We start from the raw sequence: 22,456 nt of genomic DNA on the forward strand, positions 1-22,456 counted from the left end.
ACGCTTAAATATACTTAAAGATCGAATTTTGAATTTCTTGAGATTCGTTGTAATACTTAAACAGTGTCCTGTCTTTAAGTAGTACAAAAAATCTAAAGAATTTTAAAATATAGTCTAAACTCTAAAATAATATTTATAAGTTTCAAACTTTTTGAATAAATGCAGTTACTGAAAAAAATAAAGATGGTGAGCATGCTTGGTAAATCACTATACTTATATTTTAGCCATTATTCACTGTAGCGTATATTTATAGTCTATTGATCACTATACAATAAATACGACTTCCATAAATTTATATAATATGCACAATGCATTAATATATAATATATGGGCTATGGGTACGTCGCACGTATATTTTATGAGTTTTACAATTAGGTCTTTTCGTAATATTGAACTACGGAGTCGACCCACAGATGTATGTCATCATAATGTGACCCATTGCAGTAGGTATAGGTAGTTAAATTATATGTCCAAGAGGGACGTACTAATATTTATGTTTGCGTTAGTACATATTAGGTTAGGTTTGTATGTGAAGATTATGCGACAGCTCTTTCATTCTTTATCTTTACATTGGAATCAAATTTTTGAAGACACCAAATAATAACGCTTTTAATGACGCTGAACAACTGCTATTTGTAGTTACTATTTAATAATTTAGGAATAAGAATTAAAAATCTTTGAACTCTACATACATCATATTATTGTGTACGCATTGTATAGCATATATTTAAACATTTTTATTCTTCTGATAATATAATGATCGTACTGGTTTAAAACTATGTAGATTGACTATTAAAATGGACTGTTTACCTAATACGATTTAGGTAAATAATAATAAATATAACAATAACGAAAATCTAAAAAATATTTAATTAATATTATACATATAAACAACGTAAAACTACAACATCATAAATGTTTTGAGATAAGAAATTATAATATGTATGAAATATTATTTAGAATTTTCTAGATATTCTTTAAGAATAATATGGCCTTGATCAGTGGTGGGCAAACTTTTTTAATGGGGGACCACAACGTTTAAGAAATTTTAGAGGAGGGCCAAAATTATAGAAAAAATGAATTTTGTGTTAAAGCTTTGAATCATATGGTACTATACTTTTATACTATACAGGCCATATTCTATCCATATCGATGGACCCTCGGCGGGCTGGATTAAATACTTTCGCCGGCCGTACTTTGCCCATCACTGGCCTTGATGCTCGAAGAAATGTATGTCATAATAAAAATTTGTTTCTCTAATAATTCTTATAATTTATTCGTTATTGTGATTATATTGATTATGGGGCTCAATTGGAAATTTTACTGGTACGTTTAGAAAAATAATTTATACAATTGAATACGGAATAGCTATAAATATACTATACCGTATTTATGTGGGCTATTTAGTGATTGTAATTTGTAGTTGATAATTTAAAACTAATAAAAACTACCTAATAATAATTATAATCATTATTTTATATGTAATATTTTATCTTATTTATGCTAAATTAATCACATTTTCGTATTATTATACAATAAAGATTTTTGTTAACACAGCATTTAAATTATGAAAGAACAAAGTGAAATATTATATTCAACTTATAATTATATGCTATTATAAGTATTAAGTATCAATACATTTATAAATCGTGTGCATATTATTACCTAATCAGTTATAATTATTATCTATTATGATGATGATATAATGTATTGTTGAATGACTTGAATGGTACATGTAGTTTTGATGATTTTATGACAAAAGAATATGTAAAAAAAAAAATGTTACTATACGTAGTTTTTATTAATTTTTAGTTGTAAACAAAATAAAAGTATGCCCATATAAGAGGTAACTAACTTAGAGCTTTAACTAATTTTAAATACAACAACAATTTACGTTTGCATAAAAATATTAAAACATTGAAACTATTCAATTCCAGCATTCGATGTTAGATTATAAAATACAAATTCTTGAATAATTAAATCATTTTCTTTATTGTATAAATAAATACAGTGCATCGTTAAATCAATATTATAGAGGCATAACATTGTGATTTATAACATGATTTGTCACACATTTAATTTTTTTTTTCAGAAAATTAAATTCATCAAACGTATGTGGAAATTAAAATTGAACCAATGCAAGTAGTAAAAATTAATTTTAAAGACAATTTTGAAAAATAACACCAAAGAAAAAGAATTTGGATTAAACAAGTAAGTTCATAAAAAAATATCATCATAGAAGTGTTATAGAATTTTGAATATAAGTAAACATTGTTATGCTCAATATTTTAAAATACAAGTAACGTTTTATACTCTTTAAAGTTATGAATTTTTATCATGTGTTACAGTAATATTTTACACTTAATAATCGTTTATACTTCACAACTGTGACAGTTTGTATAACATACATATTTTATAGTTATGTAAGTTAAGTTGATGTCGTAACTATTAAAATGTATATTATTTATATACCATACAGTTAGAAAAAAACATCCAATTTAGATAATTGTATCATATCAACAAAATTATTGATAATATTAGTTTGTAAGGTATTTAATTCTTTATACGATCTAATATTGAGTATCTATAATCATAAAATAATACATTAATTTTCAATAAATCATGAATTGTTATGATTTCGAAGCCATGTTATTTTTCTTGGCACTATAATTATATCATTCGACAAAAAGATGTAACTTATAAAATAGGCCAAAACTGTAATTGACTAATTATATTACTTAAACAAACGATTATTTTTACAGTTAAGTGAAGTTTATTTGTTTTTATTGGTGGAAATAACACTAATAACAAACTAACAACATTTTTAAAGTCAATAAAATCTACTTTTACGCTTATTGGACTATAGTTTTTCATCCACGTTTTATGAGATTTATTGTTTGATCGTATATTTTGTAGTATTATCAAAAAAAAAAAAATGACTATTACAGTACAACACTTGGTTTGATAGTATGTTGTAGTTTCTGTACCTATGTGAATTAATAAAAAAAATATCTACCTCGTACAATCGTACCTGCTATCTAATAAGTGCAAATAACAGTTTGGCTATGATATCATATATTCATATAACTGTCATTTTAGATACAACTATTATATTATTATGCTTATACATTTAAAATATTACCATTTTATAAATACTATGAAGTTCAAACTGTGAACTAAAACAACTTTTATATAGCTTTATAAATAATTAAATAATTTATACAATATTTAGGTGAATTATTAGAAAAAATACTTTTCAACAGTGTTATTAAATTATTCATGGTATATTTGTGCATTGTTTATGAATTCTAAAATATATCAAGCGTTATTAAGAATGATAGAAAAAATAAATAAATCTTTTAATTTTTATAATAATAATACAAAAATGGATAATTCTTTTAATTTTTATAATAATAATATAAAAATTGATTTACTGAGACCAGTGCTAAACATCTATCCTGTTTTTATCGTTATCTTATTTTTTAGTAATTCGTAAAATGGTAATTTAATCTACGTAACAATAATTAGATGTTTAATTGAATTTCATATTATCCATTTATAATTATTATAACAGGTAATATATCATATGTGAAAACTGTAATCTAAGATATTATCTATTATTGCTAAACCATATAAGTTTGATAGCTAAAATTTAAATTAGTAATAATTATTATCCCGTTGGCCCATTATTAATACTGTAATTATGAGTTTATGATAATTGGTACCAACCAACTAATCGATATTACTACATTTTCATGAATTATAATAAAAATAGATTTACCTACCATAAATTCAAATAAATTATACACAGTAGGTATTACTTATTAATGAACAAGGATGCAGGAATATTTTGGATTTTGTTTTAAATGATTTTTAATAGTTTAGAATTAATAATAATTTAATAACACAATGGCACGTAAAATAAATTAGTTTTATTTAAAGTTTCAAAGTTATTTGGCTTTCTTGTTTGTTGCGTATTGATTAATCGTTTGCAACAAACAATGCATTGTCATAACGATTGTCGATTGATGCTTTTTAAATATTATATTGAATATATTTAAACCTCGATTTAATTCATTTTTAAATTACTATCTCATCTATTGATAGTACTTAAAAAAATGAAATGTTGTCATGTTGAACGATCCTGGTTAATATTTTTAAGATTTTAAAAGATATAATCAGTGATTTTAGTAAGTCTTTTTTTTATAATTGAATTAAGATTTATTCTATTCTTATTAATTTACCCTATTCTTATTAATTTATATAGTGTTGGTTTGATGTGTTTTGATACAATATTACATTTTCATACATACTTTTTTGTTAATTCTATTTTTAAATGATTGTATTTTGAATATCTATTCAATACATATTATATTTCTTGTGGGTTGAACTGGAAAAAGTTAAATATATAATGGACTTCAAATCATCTATTGTCATTTTTGAAACTTATTTGACATAATTTAACTTGAAATTAATATATATAATATATATATTATTATTTTATAGTAGAATAATTGTAATTTTACTGTTGTTAATTGTCTTCAAGAACGAAAACCTTTAGGCATTTTGTGCTGTATTAATTAATTATTTACGAAACACATCAGAGATTTATTTTTAAAATAAAAACCTTTCTATGCGTAACAATACTTAATACGTACACGCTATCTATAATTAATTATCATTATGTTTGTACTGCTATACAATAGAAAATAATGGTATCATGGCTGGAACAATAATTATTGAGAAATAAATCAATATTTATTTAAACAATCAGTCTAAAAAAAAATCAACTGATAAAATTTTATCGATTATAGTTTTGAACATCAAGGGCATACACGAAATAACGGCAATTCATCAAGTACATTATGATGTAATAATGCCAATACATTTAAGTCTGGAGAAGAGTAAAGACACAGATGATAGGTACCTATCGTGATTGAAATGTGAAGGACCCATGCAAGTAGAATGTATTACCGAACTTAGATCAGAATGTGTACTTCTGAAAAGGTCTCAAAAAGTCTCCTTTAACGCATTTTTTTGTGTGAATTTTTCGTGGGCTTAAAGATTCAAAATTATGTTAAATCTGTTTCGGTAATATGATGAAAACAATAGAATCTATTACAGTTGAACTTACGTTTGCTGTAATATAATAACAAATATAAGCAGATAAAATTATTGACTGAATAAATTATAGTATATATACTAAATAATTTGGCACGATAACTTCGTAATAAATATTAAAAACAAGTGACAAAATGTACCTACGTATTAAATCGTTTAATGGGTTATATTATGCGTTATTATTTTTTTAAATTATATATAGATATTAGATATTAACACGAAATTAGAATCTAAGATAGTATGTGCTGTACGCAGCGTGAATAAAAAATGTTATTAACCTATACAAGCTGTTAATAACATGTACCATTACAAGACGTGTATTATGCAATTCGTAATCCCTATATTATACATAGGTATAATATAACGATTTTCAGAAACCTAGACCCAGAAATTTAGACACTTTATAATAGTCAGTAATCATTAAACCACCTACCTAGGTATGTATAATTTACGTTATGAAATCCATCAATATTAGACATTATGTTATTTTATTTCTTGGTCAAATATAATATATACAAATGATAAAATATATTCTTTCGATCCATGGTAAGCTGTAATTCTATAACGCATGTATAATTTTTTTTTTAATGTTTGTAAATCATTTTTAATTGCTTAAGAAATTGTTCATGCTGGATGTATATGTATATTATATCGGTTGAAAATTATATATTATTCCTTAAACCAGTACTGTTGTGATATTTAAAATGTATATATCACACCATTTACACATGTTTTCAATAAAGTCAACTGCGTTGTAATTCAATTGATCTGCATGACTGTGTTTTAGATAATGCATAATTGGAAATGCACAAAAGCTTAAAAAAGTTATTAAAAAATAAAATTTTAAGTTTTTGTGTTTTTAAAATGTTTGTTTATAAATTTGATACCTTTCCCCCCTTAAGAAACAAAACCCGGTGGTAAAGGTTTATATAATATTGCAACCTAGCTGTACATTTATGTATTGTTATTTCAAATGGGCTAAATCCAAATATAAGTTTTAAATAAATGTAATTAATAACAGAGTAAATTTAACACATAAAGAATAATAGAATAATAAAAACATACAGTACATTAAATCTAAGAATATAATTATAAAAGGATTCAAAGATATATTATATCGTTTATTCATATGAATACAAATAAAGAAAACGAAATCTTACTATATACGTATACGTAAAAAACTACAATAACTAAAATAACATAGTATGTATAGGACTAAAACTACCCCCGAAGGTTAAAGTTACCACCTTCCGTGTACAGTATGTATTTAATTAATAAGTTTATTTAGTCATTCTCTGCGCTTTAGATTATTAGCTCATAGGATATTCTCCACCATTTGGTTGAATGTTGTCCTCATTTTGTCAGACTTTTATAGAAGCTTACTCCTTAGCCACTGAGGTTAGATCATTTGGCAACAACTCCTCGTGCGGTCTTGATATGATATCCAACACATCATAAATTGCATGACCCTGCCTATCATCGCCGACATAATTCTTCTAAATCGATATATACCGTATATATATTAAAATATAATTAAATATATTTTATGCCTAGGTATAAATACTTAATATAAAAATAATTAAGTAATTGATTAAGATTTAAATATTTAAATATTGACTAATATTGTCCTCGTGGGGTTATTAAACTTACCTATATTATTAGGTATATGTATAATCTAGTAAATGATTCACTAGCATATGATTGTACATCATTTTAATAACTTTATTAGATTGAAAAAAAAATGTATTTTTCAAAAATCATTAATTTCCTTTATTATTATTTATTACATATATAGTATTCGTTCCTATATATTACTATTATAGGTGGTGACTAATATAATAGATAACATTTTAATCAGTTTATTTAACCGATAATGACTAATATAACATCACCACAAAAACAAATGTGTTTATTAATTTCGTTATTACTTACTAATAATATTTACAAACTATGTAGGTAAATTTAGTGGTCCCTTAAAGTTAAAATACACAATGACATATTAGTTAGAACTTTTTTTATTAGGCGCTTATTAAATACGTATAAATAATATTAATTTACAGCCTTGATGTATGAAATATATTACTTTTTTTACCTTATGACCGCCTTGGTTAAACTATAGTTTCTCCCGAAAATGACGAGATAAATCGTAAAATGAATTTTTATCGACTCATGGCTGGATTAATGTTTTGTCCAGGGACACTTATCAATTCGCACTCTTTTGTTATCTTTGCTAATAAATACAATTTTTGTGTCACTATTTGATTTTAAATCGGCGTATCAGATAAATATGGTATTGAAGAGCTTTCTAACAATTTGCTCATTACATATTCAATATAACTGTCACTTTTCATTGCAAAATACAATTGTGACAGTCACGTTTTTTGTATTGATTTTAAGACACATTTTCTACACCCATACGGCCATACATCGACTAAATCGAATTCTAGTTACAGGCTTCAAAACAGGAAGGAAATACCTCATTCTTTAAATTATATTATATTATATTAATATGTATCCATTATGCGTGAACAATCTCGGATCTGATTTTTAGATAAATGAACTTATAATTTTAACATGATGTGTACTATTGAAAATATAAATAATAAATTTAATTCAAAATGTGCTAATAATGACATTGATATTTGAAGTATGTTCGGTTGTTATATGATACCACATTTTGTAAAATGTAAAAATTGTTTGAAATATAAATATGAATTTAAATAAATATATATATATAAATATGTTTCGTACACGCGATCGATTAAACCATACTTATATTATAAATGCTATGGGATATAAACGGTCTTTTTAATGACGTTTAATTTTAAGGAGAATGTAAAACAAATATGAAAAAAAAAATGTTCTCCAATGAAAAATTCGGATCATTGTCGTTGAACAGTTATCCGTAAGTTTGTATATTTGACCTTCACCCAAAAAATCGTACGCCAAAATAATATTTAATATCAGTCAACTATATTGATTTATGTATATTATTAAAATATTATGTTCCTCCATTACTAGTACTGTAGTTTGCTTGCTTTTACTAAATTCTATGTTCAACAGTTCAACATATTAACACTAACACCAATATGGAAATATTGAATAATTCGAGTCGATAAACATAAATTATGTTTACCGCGATGAGTATATACTATACACGATTTACGTACTACGAAGTATGAATGTATACATAATAATCGAATGAAATTTTCGATAAAACAAAAACTGAAAAGCCAATTATTCGTATTTGAATATACTAACATATTATTTTATTTTTTTAGTATTTGTATATTTATTTTATTTTGAATATTTCATACGTTGTGTGCATAGGTAATAGATTTGGTAAAAACATCGATTATTCCTGATAGGTAGGTACTACTATTATTATAATAATATAATTATTTATAAACGTCATGCAAATCGTATCATCAAGATTAACATTTACAATACAATTAAACTATTTCTATATAATATATTATGTAGTGTACGTGTATATTATATGGCAACATTATTCAATTTAATTGTTTTTAATTATTTAATTTAAGCATGATGGTTTACAACATCGTGTCACATGTAAATACTTAATTAATTTTTCTTTATTAGATTCTCCGCAATTTCTATCCAAGTTATAAAATAGATTCATATAATAGTAAAATAATCGCAATACATATGTTTTTAATGAAAATAATAAATTAAATACATCGTATTCATATGTCTTACACCATTGATTGGTACTCCTACGTACCATGTTTTAACGTGATTACAGTTAATTTTTTTAACAATTTATTTTCTAGGATTCAGCAAATTATAAACAGTTTTTTCTCAGAAAAATCTCTTAACTTGATAACAGTTATTGGTACTTTTACCATTAGACCAAACGAATAAAAAGACAAGCAAGTATGAAAAGTTTATAAATTATATATGATAGTAAAATAATACAAAATTGACCATATCTTAGGAGTAAGGACCACATTATCATATATGTCCTATTTGCACAAACGTTAAATTGGATTTTATATAATAAATTAATAAATTACCTGTTTTAATGATTTAATGGATTTAAATTACATCACCAATATTAATATTATCACTATGCATACATCATTATGTGTAGTGATTTTAGCCGATCAATTTTGGCTGTTATTTATCAGTACTATAACGTATTAGTCATGATATTGATTATTCATTATATCAATTATTATAGTGAAATCATTTTATTGTGTTTAACAATATTATGGTGGTATTTATCAAATTATACTAACCTGTGCGATAAGTCTTTATTTATCTCCGTACTATGGACCCGAACAATTATCACACTGTGAGATAACGAATTACACATATGGTGTATAATAAAGAACTTCCACGCATTAAACTGTGTAAGTTCATCTTATAAATTCCATTTGGATTACTAAACATCAAGCCAATATTATACAATACAGTGGGTACGTACGAATCAAATTTTAATTAAAATGAAAAAAAAAAAAAAAAATCAAAGATTCGAATGGCAGATAATGACGATTAATATAAATGTTGTAAGTTGAACAGTATATTTTCTTCTTCTTACGAAAGGTTAGTGTTCGATTTTTTGTGTTAGTTTTTCTTGTGTTTTACTATAATTTAGTAGTTCTATGTTTTTAATAACAGTTTTATTTTTCTCACGTTTGCTATACCATTACAATTTTGTAACCGACAAAAACGCATATAACTGTGTAATCTAGTTATATACTTCTGCTCTAGAATACAAATGTTTTTGAGTACGGTTATCACGGCTTATCATCGTGATTTAATTGATAATTTTTAATTTAATTTACTACATTACATATACGGTTCCCGGCTAATTTTCAAATAGATATTTAGATATATTTGATCTGTGCAACTTACCGTGATTCATTAACTTAGTGTATTCAAATATAAAAACATTGTATATAACTATAATATACTATAATACAAGATTTAAATTCTAAAATCTTATCAATATTTGTTAAACTTATAATTGCTACCGAACAATTCAATTATTGATATTATATTATATAGTTCATTGAAAGTTTCACTTGTAAATCATATTCTTATCCTTGGTCAGTTTGTTTTGAAATCAAACATACTATATTCTACTCACTTGGTCACTTATTTAAATTAAATTAAAAATAATAATGTAACATTTTTTTAAAAAATCCGTATAAACAAATTATTGTAAAATCACGCACTTACCTGTTCAGACGTAGGTGTCTATATCTATATCTTGTATCGAGTTTTAAAATTGTTGAATTATAATATGTAGATTTTTTTAGACGCTTTCGTTTATACAGACATCTTAAAAAATATGCAAATAATATGTGGTTTTTTTATTAAGAAATATTTTACGAATTCGTAAAATTTACATTTTCCTTTGGGCACTAATATAAAAATCAATAACTATAGGTAGTTGAAAAATCCAGACTTATAGTTGGATGTGAAAGCACATGTTTTACCGTTTTTTTATTGTTAACACATAGAGATGGAAACATACTGCAGGGCCCATATTTTAGTATTCATATTATATCACATCAGATGTTTTTTTTCAAAGTTAACATTAATATTATATGCACGTTTTAAATTTTGAAAATATTTTTTGTTTAAATTTTAAATGCGAATTCCAGGAATTTTTCTTAATAATCAGGAAAAACGAAAATATTTTTACAACTCAATTTGTTGACAGAATCGATTTTGTTTTGTTGTTTTTATTTAAAATTGAATAATTGTAGACAAAATAGGTATAATTTTTAAAATACTTTGATTCTTTTTTAGTTATTTATTGATACTTGAAATTATCTTTTTTAGCTTTTGTAAATGTAAAAATTGTATTCTTAATTTAAAAGATTGACTGATTAATACAGAATACTTTATAAGTTGTATTAAGTGGAATTAAAAAAAGCTGAGTCGTTGAGCGTCATTTACATTAATTTTTCATAAGTGTTTGAACTAATCTACTCAATACACATCACCTAGTACAATCTACTATACAGCTGAGCAACTTCCTCAATTCTTAAATATTCTGCAGAAAAATATTTCACTAAGAAATATTTAAAGTGTATATCATTTAAAAATTAGAAAAAAAGTTTTGGATAAAATACCAACCAGTTTATTTTATATTATACAATTAATTGTATCTTAGTTTAATCGTATGCATTTAATTATACATTTTAATTCCCATATGTGATGTGTAAATCCTTAAAATATTATTTTCATCTTCCACTATTCTCATTATTGATTATTTTTTATGAAAATAATTTAATTATTATAGGTATGGTTATAATAACAACAATTTATATCAGTTATTTTAATAAACATTTTTATGGCCCTTAAGTAAAATTCATGATTTATAGAAAAAATGAGTGAGCATGTTTTATGAATCATTCGGTATATTATATTATATTATATTATTATTTATTATACTTAAAAATAATATAATTAAATAATAAGTGGACTGCAATACCACACTATGAAAGTATTCGCTTATTAGAATATTGCAATTTTATTACCTTTTGAACATAATATACATTATTAATTAAGTTGAAAACTCAATACCTATTACAATTATATTAGTCTGACAAAAATTGCAGGTTTTATACTTTTTTAAATAAACGTTGTATATTACATTATAATTGTATACATATATACAGTTGATTCATGTTTTATTGACTTATCACCGTGTTCTATGATTACATAATTATTCAGCCTTCTGACAATATTCGTCAGTTAAAAGCTAAATATTGAAAAGCATATTTTAATATTATATTGACTTGCGATTAAAATTTAGATTTAGATATAATAATATATAATATAATATATTACATATCAATTTTTTTTTTAACGTGTTCTGCAACTAATCTTGTAATTATTATTTTATAATATGATTAAAATTTATTTTTTTCTCACACAATCTTTATTCTTTATTATAATGATTAATGAGTAATAACTACATAAATACATTTATTTGATTAAACCGCTGAGTAAGTATAACATGATTTTTTAATTTAAGTTTCAAGTTGCTAAAGTGCCTTCAATAATAGAAGACTTTTTAGTCGTCCTCACTCACCCACAGTCAGCGTAACATCGCATTGTACAACACTTACAATAATTGTTACTAATTATCAGTATATATATGTATTAATTGTGAAAAATAAGAATAAATTTCATCTAATTTGAAAACTGGCAGTACTACATGTCTCTATTAGATAACATTCAATATTGGAATATTAATTTCGTGTCGATATTGTTTCATATATGATCCCTTAAATAGTTTACTGTATAGGTACAGACTGCTTTGTTATAGTCAAGTTATTATCAACTTCTTTAAGTTAAAATCTAAAAAAAAATTGTACAGTATTTTAGGCAGTGACTTTAAAAAAAAAAAATAATTAGGTTTAATATGCATACAAAATTCTCAAAGAAAAATTTAATTATTTGTCAACACAAACTGGAATTACTTAATATTATTTATACTCAAATTTTAACTTTCCCGCTGTTTCATTTTCTATTATACAGATGAGTATTTTTATTATTTGATAACTGCATACCTATTATTATATAATATATATTATATACCAATTATCAGCGAACATTAATTATGTATTTTGTAATAAATTGATTAAATAAGGAGTTATGTTATTTTGATTGCATCACTTTCGCCTTAAAAATAATAGGTAATTTAAATAAATTGATATCGTCTAAAAATATTTCCATGATCCTAAAATAATTATTTCGACATGACCGTCGTTAATGCAATAATTATTTTAATTTTAATCTTTCCCATAATATTATATTTTTATGTCAAATTTTACAAAATGTATATAATAATATATTTTGCATAGACGTATTTACTGTCATTCTATAATATTAATATATTATGCCTATTATATACATTGACCTACATGTCTACGTCCAACATAGTAAGTATAAGTAATAATATGTATATGTGGTGAATTATAATATAATATTTAACTAGTCCCATTAGATTTTGTTGAGGAAAATTATTATCTTTTATTTTTATTCGATTAGTAAAAAGTAAAAAGTAAAATCACCAAGTTTTGTCTGCCTTAAAGTTATTTTATTCGTGTAAAGTGTATTGATTAAATAACGGAAAAAAAGTTTTAACCGAATTCAATTATTTTACCGTATCGTTAAAATATAAACCGTGTACACTTATCCCAACTGGGTTGTATATTTTAACTCAATAAATGTATTTGTTATCGATACTTCATTTATATAAATATAATATATCATTCTGTGTTATAAAAATGTAATGTACTAATTTTTTGCAAAATAACGCAAGTGATACACCATGATCTTATATATTTAAGCTAACGCGCTTACTACTTATCGTAAACTGCATACAAGAGCGGGGAATACAGTCTGTGGTATCCGACACGAAAATATATATAAAATTGGCACCTATTTTTTGTATTCTCACCTATAGCCACACGCTTTGTATGTTATTTGTAAGTCGTTAAATCTGCTAATACATATGATTTGATATCACTCAATACACAATCTAATTACAAACTACAATATAAAACAATATGTTGACATTATATTATGTAAATTGTAGACGTACAAATAATAAAATAAAATAATTGTATTTATAATTCAAACGATATAGCATTACACATTATACATGGAGGTATACAAGGACGAGAGTATCAAATATCTTATGTTTAGATTATTTTATAATAAATATTTTTCCGATTTTCATTTACATTGCCAAACATTCTACAATTTAAACACTTAATTATTGCTCTAATTTTTATAACTATTTAATATTTTTAGTCTTCAACAAATTTTAACTATTCACTAAAATACTAAGGAAATATGAAATATATCACTTTATTATGTTATTAATATTTTTTATATATCGAATAAAAGACAATAAGTACACTTGCCATTAATTATATTGCAATATCTTGCTAGCGACTTCAACTTTAAAATTTTAAAAGTATTCAAGCTTATAATAGAATAACATATACATTTTTTTTTAAATAAAATAAAAAAAAAAATGATCTAATTAGTAAATATTGTCAAATATTGTGTAACATGATAAATACATATTTACAACAAATTAGGTTGGTAGTATAAAAAAAAAACGACCATCGTGAATAAACTCTGTGAGATATTATAAATTTAAAATAAAATGCTGTATTTATGGAAAGGTTAGTTCTTTAAAAATGTTTTATTGTTTTATGAATATATCAGTATAAATAATGATTATCGTTGTTTTATAATCTATAATATTATGTTATGGTGATTCATGTACCGCTCATTAGTGTAAAAAGAAAAAAGGGAAAACCAATAAGGTTAAATAGTATATAAATTATACTACATAATCTACGGATAATATGTACCCATTCGTAATGAAACTGTATTTTTTTTATATAATTCAATTAACTCATTTTCTTTCTCAATAATATACTATATACCTGTACCATTTTTTTTGGATATTAAATTTGAATTTATTTATTTACTATAATATAGTATTATACAGTGAAACTTCCATTTTACGAAATTTTTTGTTTAACGAAATATTTTTAAGAACTATGACCTTCATTGTTAATGAATACGTAATTCTATTTTACGAATTCCTCCATATTACGAATTTTTTTGTTGCTTATTCGACTTCGTTGTATGGAAGTTTCACTGTATTATAATATAATATATACTTTAATACATATTACATGTATTACAATGTATTACATACATGTATTACATGTATGCAAAAGTTTTTTCTTTTCTTAAATCAAACAAGATTTTTGACCTTTGGTTCCTTATTGGCTGCTTTGAAATATTAGTTTATTTATTTTTTTATGTAACTGTATGTGTGAAAACACTGAAAACGTACAATTAAGTATACTGGTTAGATTGACAAAAAAGTGAAGCAAGTATTATTGATGGGTTTGAAGATTCCCCCCTCAAAAAAAATACCCAATTTTCCAGAACATATTGTAAGCTAGAGCCCATTACTTATTATTTATAAGTAATTATAAGCTCATTCCCGGAATTTGTAAGTTAAATATTTCCGTAGAGAGCTGTTGAAGTTTGGGTGGTAACCTATCCCCCTACCACGGTCAACTCAGTTATCCCTTCGATAATCCTTTCGATTTATAAGTTAAAGTTCTTGAATTATAAGTAAGCGTAATAAGTTCATTCTCGGAATTTGTAAAAACTTTATATTACTTAAAATTTGGTCGTGGTTAAGGCTGTTGCTCAAACTTTAATTGCACGTCACATGAAGGTACGGTCAGCTCATAAATTCTGATTACTTATTTAAAGTTGAAGTGCTTTAACTTGAAATTTGTTTGGATTCCACGTTTTGGTCGTCGGAGTCACGCTCGCGTAAAACTCATCGATACAGTCGGTAGATCACAGTTATGACAGACGCACTACTCACTAGAGTGCTAGACGTACATATTATCGTGATAAGTAGCGACGTATATAAATAATATGTAATATTATCGCTTCCGGAATTCACCGACGCAGCCTCCGGCACGGTGTGCAATAATATAGAGATGCGAGTGACTCATGCTTAAACACATACATTATGCGATTAAAAACCTCAATAACAATAATATTACTATCCGTGCGCGGCACAATGACGTACAATCGTATTATTATAGTAATATAGTTTTGATGTGTATAGATCAACACGGGATGAGAAGTCAAGCCTATATAAGTACGGCAGACGTTCGTTATCGATTTAGTAACGCGGTCGGCTGTGGGAGTTTGCCGTATATATCGGAGAATCGTTATTGTTTTAAATCCCTTTTTTAGACACGATTCCCATCGATCGCTTTATTATACTATATTTTTGTGGTAATATTAATATATTCGCGAAAATTAACTTTAACATTTTGTTCTCGTTTCGGATGTCAGTATGATAAATTTAAAGACAACCATTTCCTTCCTTAGGGATCGACCATTCGTTCAGCAGTTATTTGTCAATCTACTGTTGGCGCCGACAATTATTACGTTGACGACAAACGCTCCAACGTCGTCTGCCATGAACTTGTTTGAAAACTACAGCTTGTCTACAGTGAGTACACCTATAAACACTAGATATACATATTTTTTTTAAATACTTCAAATGTCAGTGTTTTACCTTTTTCCGTGCTGTCCAAAAACGGTAATAACGAATAATATTCTGTGTAGTATCGTTACTGCTAGGTATAGCTGTAATAAGTAATACATTTGAAACATTTCGAAATTGCACAGTACGTATATTTAAAAAAAATTAACATGCTTTTCTCGGTGTTATCAGATCTTAATTAATATATAATTCAATTTTAATTCACTTATATAAAATATTTCATCTAGGAATGTATGACATAATATATAGAGTATTTGTTGTATAGCAAATATACAGTACAATTCATACAGTAACAAAGAAACGACGACCTTTTACCTTATTAGGTTTATTACAGTTAAATTTAAAAATGGTATTGGTCGTTATACGCATCGTTATAAATAACAACAACAGGACACGGTCGTTCAATTGACAATTAACGTACAATTACAATGATATTATTAATCAAACAAATGTTTTAGATAAGATTTATTAGTTCATTATAATAACGACGTGCATTTGATCAAACATCCTATCACACTGCTTAACTTCTCCATAATCATATTATAAGAACATTTTTTTTCAATTTAAAATAAAGATAAGATTCCAGTTGACAGGAATGCAAACAAATTAAATTAAACTTTTTAAAACATTGCTATCGGAAAACTAAATAATACCTCTCTTGCGTATCAAACCTATTAAACTCACACATCTAATTTATGAACTGTTACTATTTGAAGAAGCCAAGGTTCTTTAAAAGATTCCATAACTATAATACAATGCTATGATTAATAAATATACATAATGGAAAGTGCCATCAAAGGCTTCTTTCTGAGTTTTTTTTTTCATGATATTTTGTGATTTATTCAATATCATGCTTAATGTGTCAATTTGATATCGATGGTTTATGGCATAAGAAAAAAAATAATAAATATAATGTTAAGCTGGCTATGATGAGTATGTAAAAATGTTTTGAAGGAGAGTACATTTTTAAATTTATAAATTTATATTTTAGTAATAAGTATATTATATAATTAATAATAATATATAAAATATCATCTTTCACGAACAAATATTTTTTATGAAATTTGATTTATAGGTGGAAATAATCCAAAACAATGGTTATGCCGTTGAAGTCCACAATGTTATCACGGCCGACGGTTACATCCTGGAGTTGCATCGTATCCCCAGAAGCAAGCGCGGACAGGAGCCCACTAGAAACCATCCGATACTAATCCATCACGGCATTCTTGGGACATCGGCTGATTGGGTTCTAGCTGGAGCTGACATGTCGTTGCGTGAGTATCACATACACTTATATTCCGTGAACCTATAAGTATTTAAATGAAATATATAAACTTGACTCGTGTTTTGTTTGATATATTACGTGTATATAGCCATGCAACTTGCCGACGACGGGTATGACGTGTGGATGGCCAACTGCCGCGGTAACACGTACAGTAGAAAACATATTTCGATGACTTACAAACAAAAAGCTTTTTGGAATTTCAGGTAAAGTTACTGTTTTATTATTTGATATTATTGTTATTTATTTATTTTGTTATTATATTATCTCTAAACTTATTAACATTTTAGAAAATATTTTTTTTTTTACTTAATTTTAAGTCGATCAAAACAACATTTTTTAAAAGGTTTTTATTGTAATAATTTTCATGGTTTTATTGTTTTCAAAAACAATACCACACCTTTAATTTTCATATTCCGAAGTAAAATATTATTCAGACTATTTCGACTAACGATTTAAATGTATTTAGATTATAAATGTTCTTCGATAAAAGAATCACCTGGTGTACAATGTTACCTATGTAGAATCAAAACTTTATTGTCAAGAAATTTATTTTTTAATCAAAAAATTATCTAAATTTAAATGTTATTTCAATATTACTATACATAATTGTTATATGGCTACAGCTTACACGAAGTCGGGAAATACGATATACCAGCTACGATTGATTATATTCTTTCGACTTCGAATACGCAACAACTCCACTACATAGGTTATTCCATGGGCAGTTGTGTGTTTTTCATTATGGCTTCGGAGAGACCAGAATATCAGCCCAAAATCCGATCACAAATTAGTCTCGCGCCTGTTGCTTTTTTGTCGAACACCAGATCGTCTTTAAGGTTTATGGCTCCGTACGCAAAAATGATGAATGTAAGTCCAATCACAAAACCGTATAAAAACATTATTATATATTATCAATTATAGTGGTAGTTATAAGTTATAATAAATAATAATAATATCGATAAAATATAAATCTAAGTAGTAAACAACCTTTTAATCTAAGAATTTTTTTCTATTTTTTTAAAAATGTAAGTAACGAAACATAATGGAATATGAATATTTAAAAAAAAAGTAAATAAAATACTTATAGTTACTAGAAATATATAAATCATTTTTATTAATTATAAATTATAATACAAGTATTTTAATGTGGATTTTGTTTTTTTGAAATAACTGAAAACATTTCATCAAGATCGTTGTGCTTTTGTGTTTTGGATTTCCTCCTCATGGTTACTTTTCTGTTTTTCGTGCCGACAATAGTTATTAAAATCTCTATAATGGATAGAAGCACCAATAGTCTAGTCTAAATTTTAATTAATCCTGATATTTATTTTCCGGATTATCGTACTCATTATTTAAACAATATACAACTATATAAAATAAGTTATTACTAATTAATATTAATAAATAATGATGTGTATTTTTTAAAGATCGTGTTTCAAAGGATGTGGAAAGGGATGTTAATGCCACAATCGGGTATGCAAAGGTTTTTGGCGTCTACCATATGTAGAGAAAGAATAACACAGAAAATGATATGCGAAAAATGTATCATATTTTCCGTTTGCGGCAGCGACCCGTATCACTTTGACACCGTAAGTATTATAATGTTTTTACGATTTCGTCAATAATATAAACGAATCGACGATAATTGTCGAAATGATTACGAGTTCACGTGCAAAATGTTATTTATTTATTTTTTATTAATTTGCAGAAATTGATTCCTCTCATCATGGGACACTTTCCGGCTGGAACGTCTTCGAATCTCGCCGCGCACTTCGCACAATTTATATTGAAAGGTACCTGTCACACGATCACGTTGTGAGCGATGTTTTCAAATCTTTTATCCGTTTCGTTTGATTACAGACAGTTTCGGACAGTATGATTACGGCCGAGCTTTGAATTTGCGTCACTACAATTCCACCGAGCCGCCAACGTACGATTTGAAATCGATCCGAGTACCCATCACGCTGATCTACGGCGAAAACGATATACTAGCTGACACGACGGTGAGTATTTTTGATTACCTATTTTAAGTATTTTCTTACATCGCTTATGATCGTTACACACAATTAATAAACAACGGTCACTGTTTTGTTTTTTTAATAAAATATCATTCTTCATTGTAATTTATAATTTTATGACAAAACAATATACTATAATGTCTATAATAAATAATAATATAACATAAAAATATTTTTTGGGGACAAATTCAACCATAAAGCTCCCCCCCCAGGGTGCTCACTGGCGAGAGATGACCTTCGCCAAGCCTCCCGCTTAGACAACTAATAGCCACATCGATCATAACAATATACTAAACGTATTTTTTTTTCGTTTCTCGCCGACGCAGGACGTATTGAAACTGAAAGCCCAACTGCCCATGGTTTTGGACGCGTTTCCGGCCAACAGTCCGTACTTCAACCACGTGGACTTCCTGTGGAGCTCCAGTGTCACCGAACAGATCAACAATCCGGTCAAGGGAATACTCCAGAAGACCGACGACTTGGGATGGACGTACACGGGCCCCGCGGCCAACGCCGTCCGCGGGGACGTCGCCGTCCCCGTCAGCCGACCACCGAGCCAGATGCAGCTGAACCCCGTGCCGGGCGCCATGAGCCTCGCGCCCAGTCTGGAGTTCTTCGCCGAGAACCTTGACGCGATCATCGCGAGCACCATGCCCCAGCCGGTGGATGAGCGCGACGCGGCCGTGTTCGAACGCGAACGGGAACAGCAGAAGCTGTTGTTCGGCGGCGTCATCAAGTTCGCGCAGGCGGCCGAAAAGAAGTACGGACAGCTCCGGGAGGAGATCACCAACGAGATCACCGGATGGGCGGACGACGTGGCCACGGGCACCGAGACACGCGTCAAGCAGACGGCCGTCCTGGTGAACGGCAAGATCGCGTTGGCCGGCCACTCGGTGGCCGGGGCCGTCGGCAAAGCGGAGCACTTCGTCGTCGACGGCGTGGGCAAGGCCGAACAGTCTGTGGTGGTCGGCATCGGCAAGGCCCAGAACTACGTCAACTACGGCCTGAACAAGGCCGATCGGGCCGTCGGAAACGCGCTGAACGCCACCGTGGGCCGCGTGAGCCGGGTGTTCTGGTTCTGGAAGTGACGCGTCGGCTGTTCAGAAATATAATATATTATATTATGTAGTTATCGCGGCCGCCGCGCGCTCGTCGTACACATCACTCGACCGCTCGTCGCTATGTCCGATACGGCTGCAGTTAGTGTAGTTATAGTTATCATTATTATATATATATATATTATCACGGTTACAATATTATTAGTTATTATTACTATGGCGCTTACCTAAGCCGTTTATATGCGATTTAGCGGTTTATCGTTTGTGTCATTATTTTTTTTATATATAATCAGTACCCACACTTTTATGTGTATTTGATTGTTTTCTTTTGTACGTGTCAAACGCTCTCTTTATAATAATACATTAGTATATTGTTTGTATGGAGATAATATACTCGAGACGTTATACTATAAAGTGTGAGTCATGTGATCGTTTATATTGTGTTATGATTGTCGCGAAATTGAATTTTAACGTGTTTTATTTATAAATAAAATTAAATATTAAAATCTGATTTTTCCTGGTGTATATTATCATTATGTCCTGTAACGGTGCGATATCGTTTTATTAGAAATTTCGTAATACAAATTACACAATACTCACGTTTTTCAGGAATTGGAAATACATTTCTACATCGTAGGAGAACAACGGAAGTCAATAATAATAGTAATTGCACGAAACACTATAATTAAGGCCACAACAATTTTTGTACATTTCGGTTCCTGTGACGCTATACGAAATTCGAGTACGCCACCATCTTTTCTAACGAATGGTATTCATAATAATCAGTGCAATACGCGTTCTTAATTATTTTACCATTGAATTATCTTATATCATACACTTTGAAACTTTATTTGTAATATCGTAATAATTGTCAACGAATATTTGTCGTGCAAACTAATCGAAATGTATTCGAAACAAATCAATTGTAATATATATATACGTTGTGTAACAATGTACCAGAATAGGTTAACTTGAAAGGGACGCATGTGTTGTCTCTGATTGATAAATGTACAACACGGCGAAGTTTACGTTCCAAATCATTTATTGTACTCTGTTATATATTTAAAATTAGGATGAACTTGTTTGTTTTAAATTTTAAAGGTGTAATATATCTAAAAAGATCTCATTGCGTTTGATTGATATTTTTTTAATTTTAAAGTAATAGTAATTATCATTTTTAAATTTCAAAATTAAAATAGGTATCTATACAATCACAGAGATTCACTAGATAATAGTATAATAGTCTTACCTTTAAATTGTATAATAGACCTAATTTTAAAAGTAACAGATTAAAATAGATTATTGTGAATGTGAAATGTGATATGTTATACGCATTTATAGGACGGAGACAGCACATAATATTTTATATTTACATATATAACACAACTTATTATTATTATTATTATAAGATGATGGTCGATGTTTTGTGTCAAAGAGTTGTAGACGCACGTGTGACTTGATTTTATGTGTATATTATTTTAATTATAATTTATAATACATAAACACTTTTCAGTTTGCAATGAGGAGACATGCCGAGCAGTGTTTGTTTGGAAAATGAATATGCGCTCACTTCAAATAAATTAAGTTATTGGTTAGTAACTTAGTATTGATGAAATCATGAAAATATATGAATTTATCATATATATAATTAAAATTTTAAAGTTATTATTATACGGATTAAAGAAATATGATTATTTAGGAGCGCTTCGCTGTTTGAATAACCTAGAGGCGCCGCATTATAGAGTAAATTCGACCCATATATTCAGGTTTAGAAGATTAATTTTGAAAACGAACGTGTTTCACTTTCACAACGCAACTAACGTTCTCTAAATTTAAAAAAAAATCGCAGTACAAGGTT

At 27.3% G+C, this 22,456-nt stretch overlaps 1 protein-coding gene across 6 annotated transcripts in view; it reads left to right on the plus strand.

Moving 5' to 3' along the window:
* LOC132928517 (lipase 3-like) overlaps positions 1-21,109 on the plus strand; it is a 37,304-nt gene extending 16,195 nt beyond the window's left edge. For 2 of the 6 annotated variants that reach the window (XM_060993243.1, XM_060993245.1), the window contains exons 2-10: positions 2,093-2,211; positions 16,060-16,183; positions 17,313-17,511; positions 17,611-17,725; positions 18,146-18,389; positions 18,950-19,111; positions 19,231-19,315; positions 19,383-19,525; positions 19,867-21,109. In XM_060993243.1, coding sequence (XP_060849226.1) covers positions 16,151-16,183; positions 17,313-17,511; positions 17,611-17,725; positions 18,146-18,389; positions 18,950-19,111; positions 19,231-19,315; positions 19,383-19,525; positions 19,867-20,628 — 1,743 coding nt within the window. In that variant the 5' untranslated portion in view covers positions 2,093-2,211; positions 16,060-16,150 and the 3' untranslated portion in view covers positions 20,629-21,109. Of the gene's footprint in view, positions 1-2,092; positions 2,212-9,435; positions 9,564-9,633; positions 9,654-15,804; positions 16,184-17,312; positions 17,512-17,610; positions 17,726-18,145; positions 18,390-18,949; positions 19,112-19,230; positions 19,316-19,382; positions 19,526-19,866 lie in introns of those variants that run through there. The other 4 variants (XM_060993244.1, XM_060993242.1, XM_060993246.1 and 1 more) reach the window with 4 other exon arrangements.
* The last annotated feature ends 1,347 nt before the right edge of the window (positions 21,110-22,456 follow it).

Source organism: Rhopalosiphum padi, chromosome 4 (assembly GCF_020882245.1).
Source record: "Rhopalosiphum padi isolate XX-2018 chromosome 4, ASM2088224v1, whole genome shotgun sequence".
Taxonomy (NCBI): domain Eukaryota; kingdom Metazoa; phylum Arthropoda; class Insecta; order Hemiptera; family Aphididae; genus Rhopalosiphum; species Rhopalosiphum padi.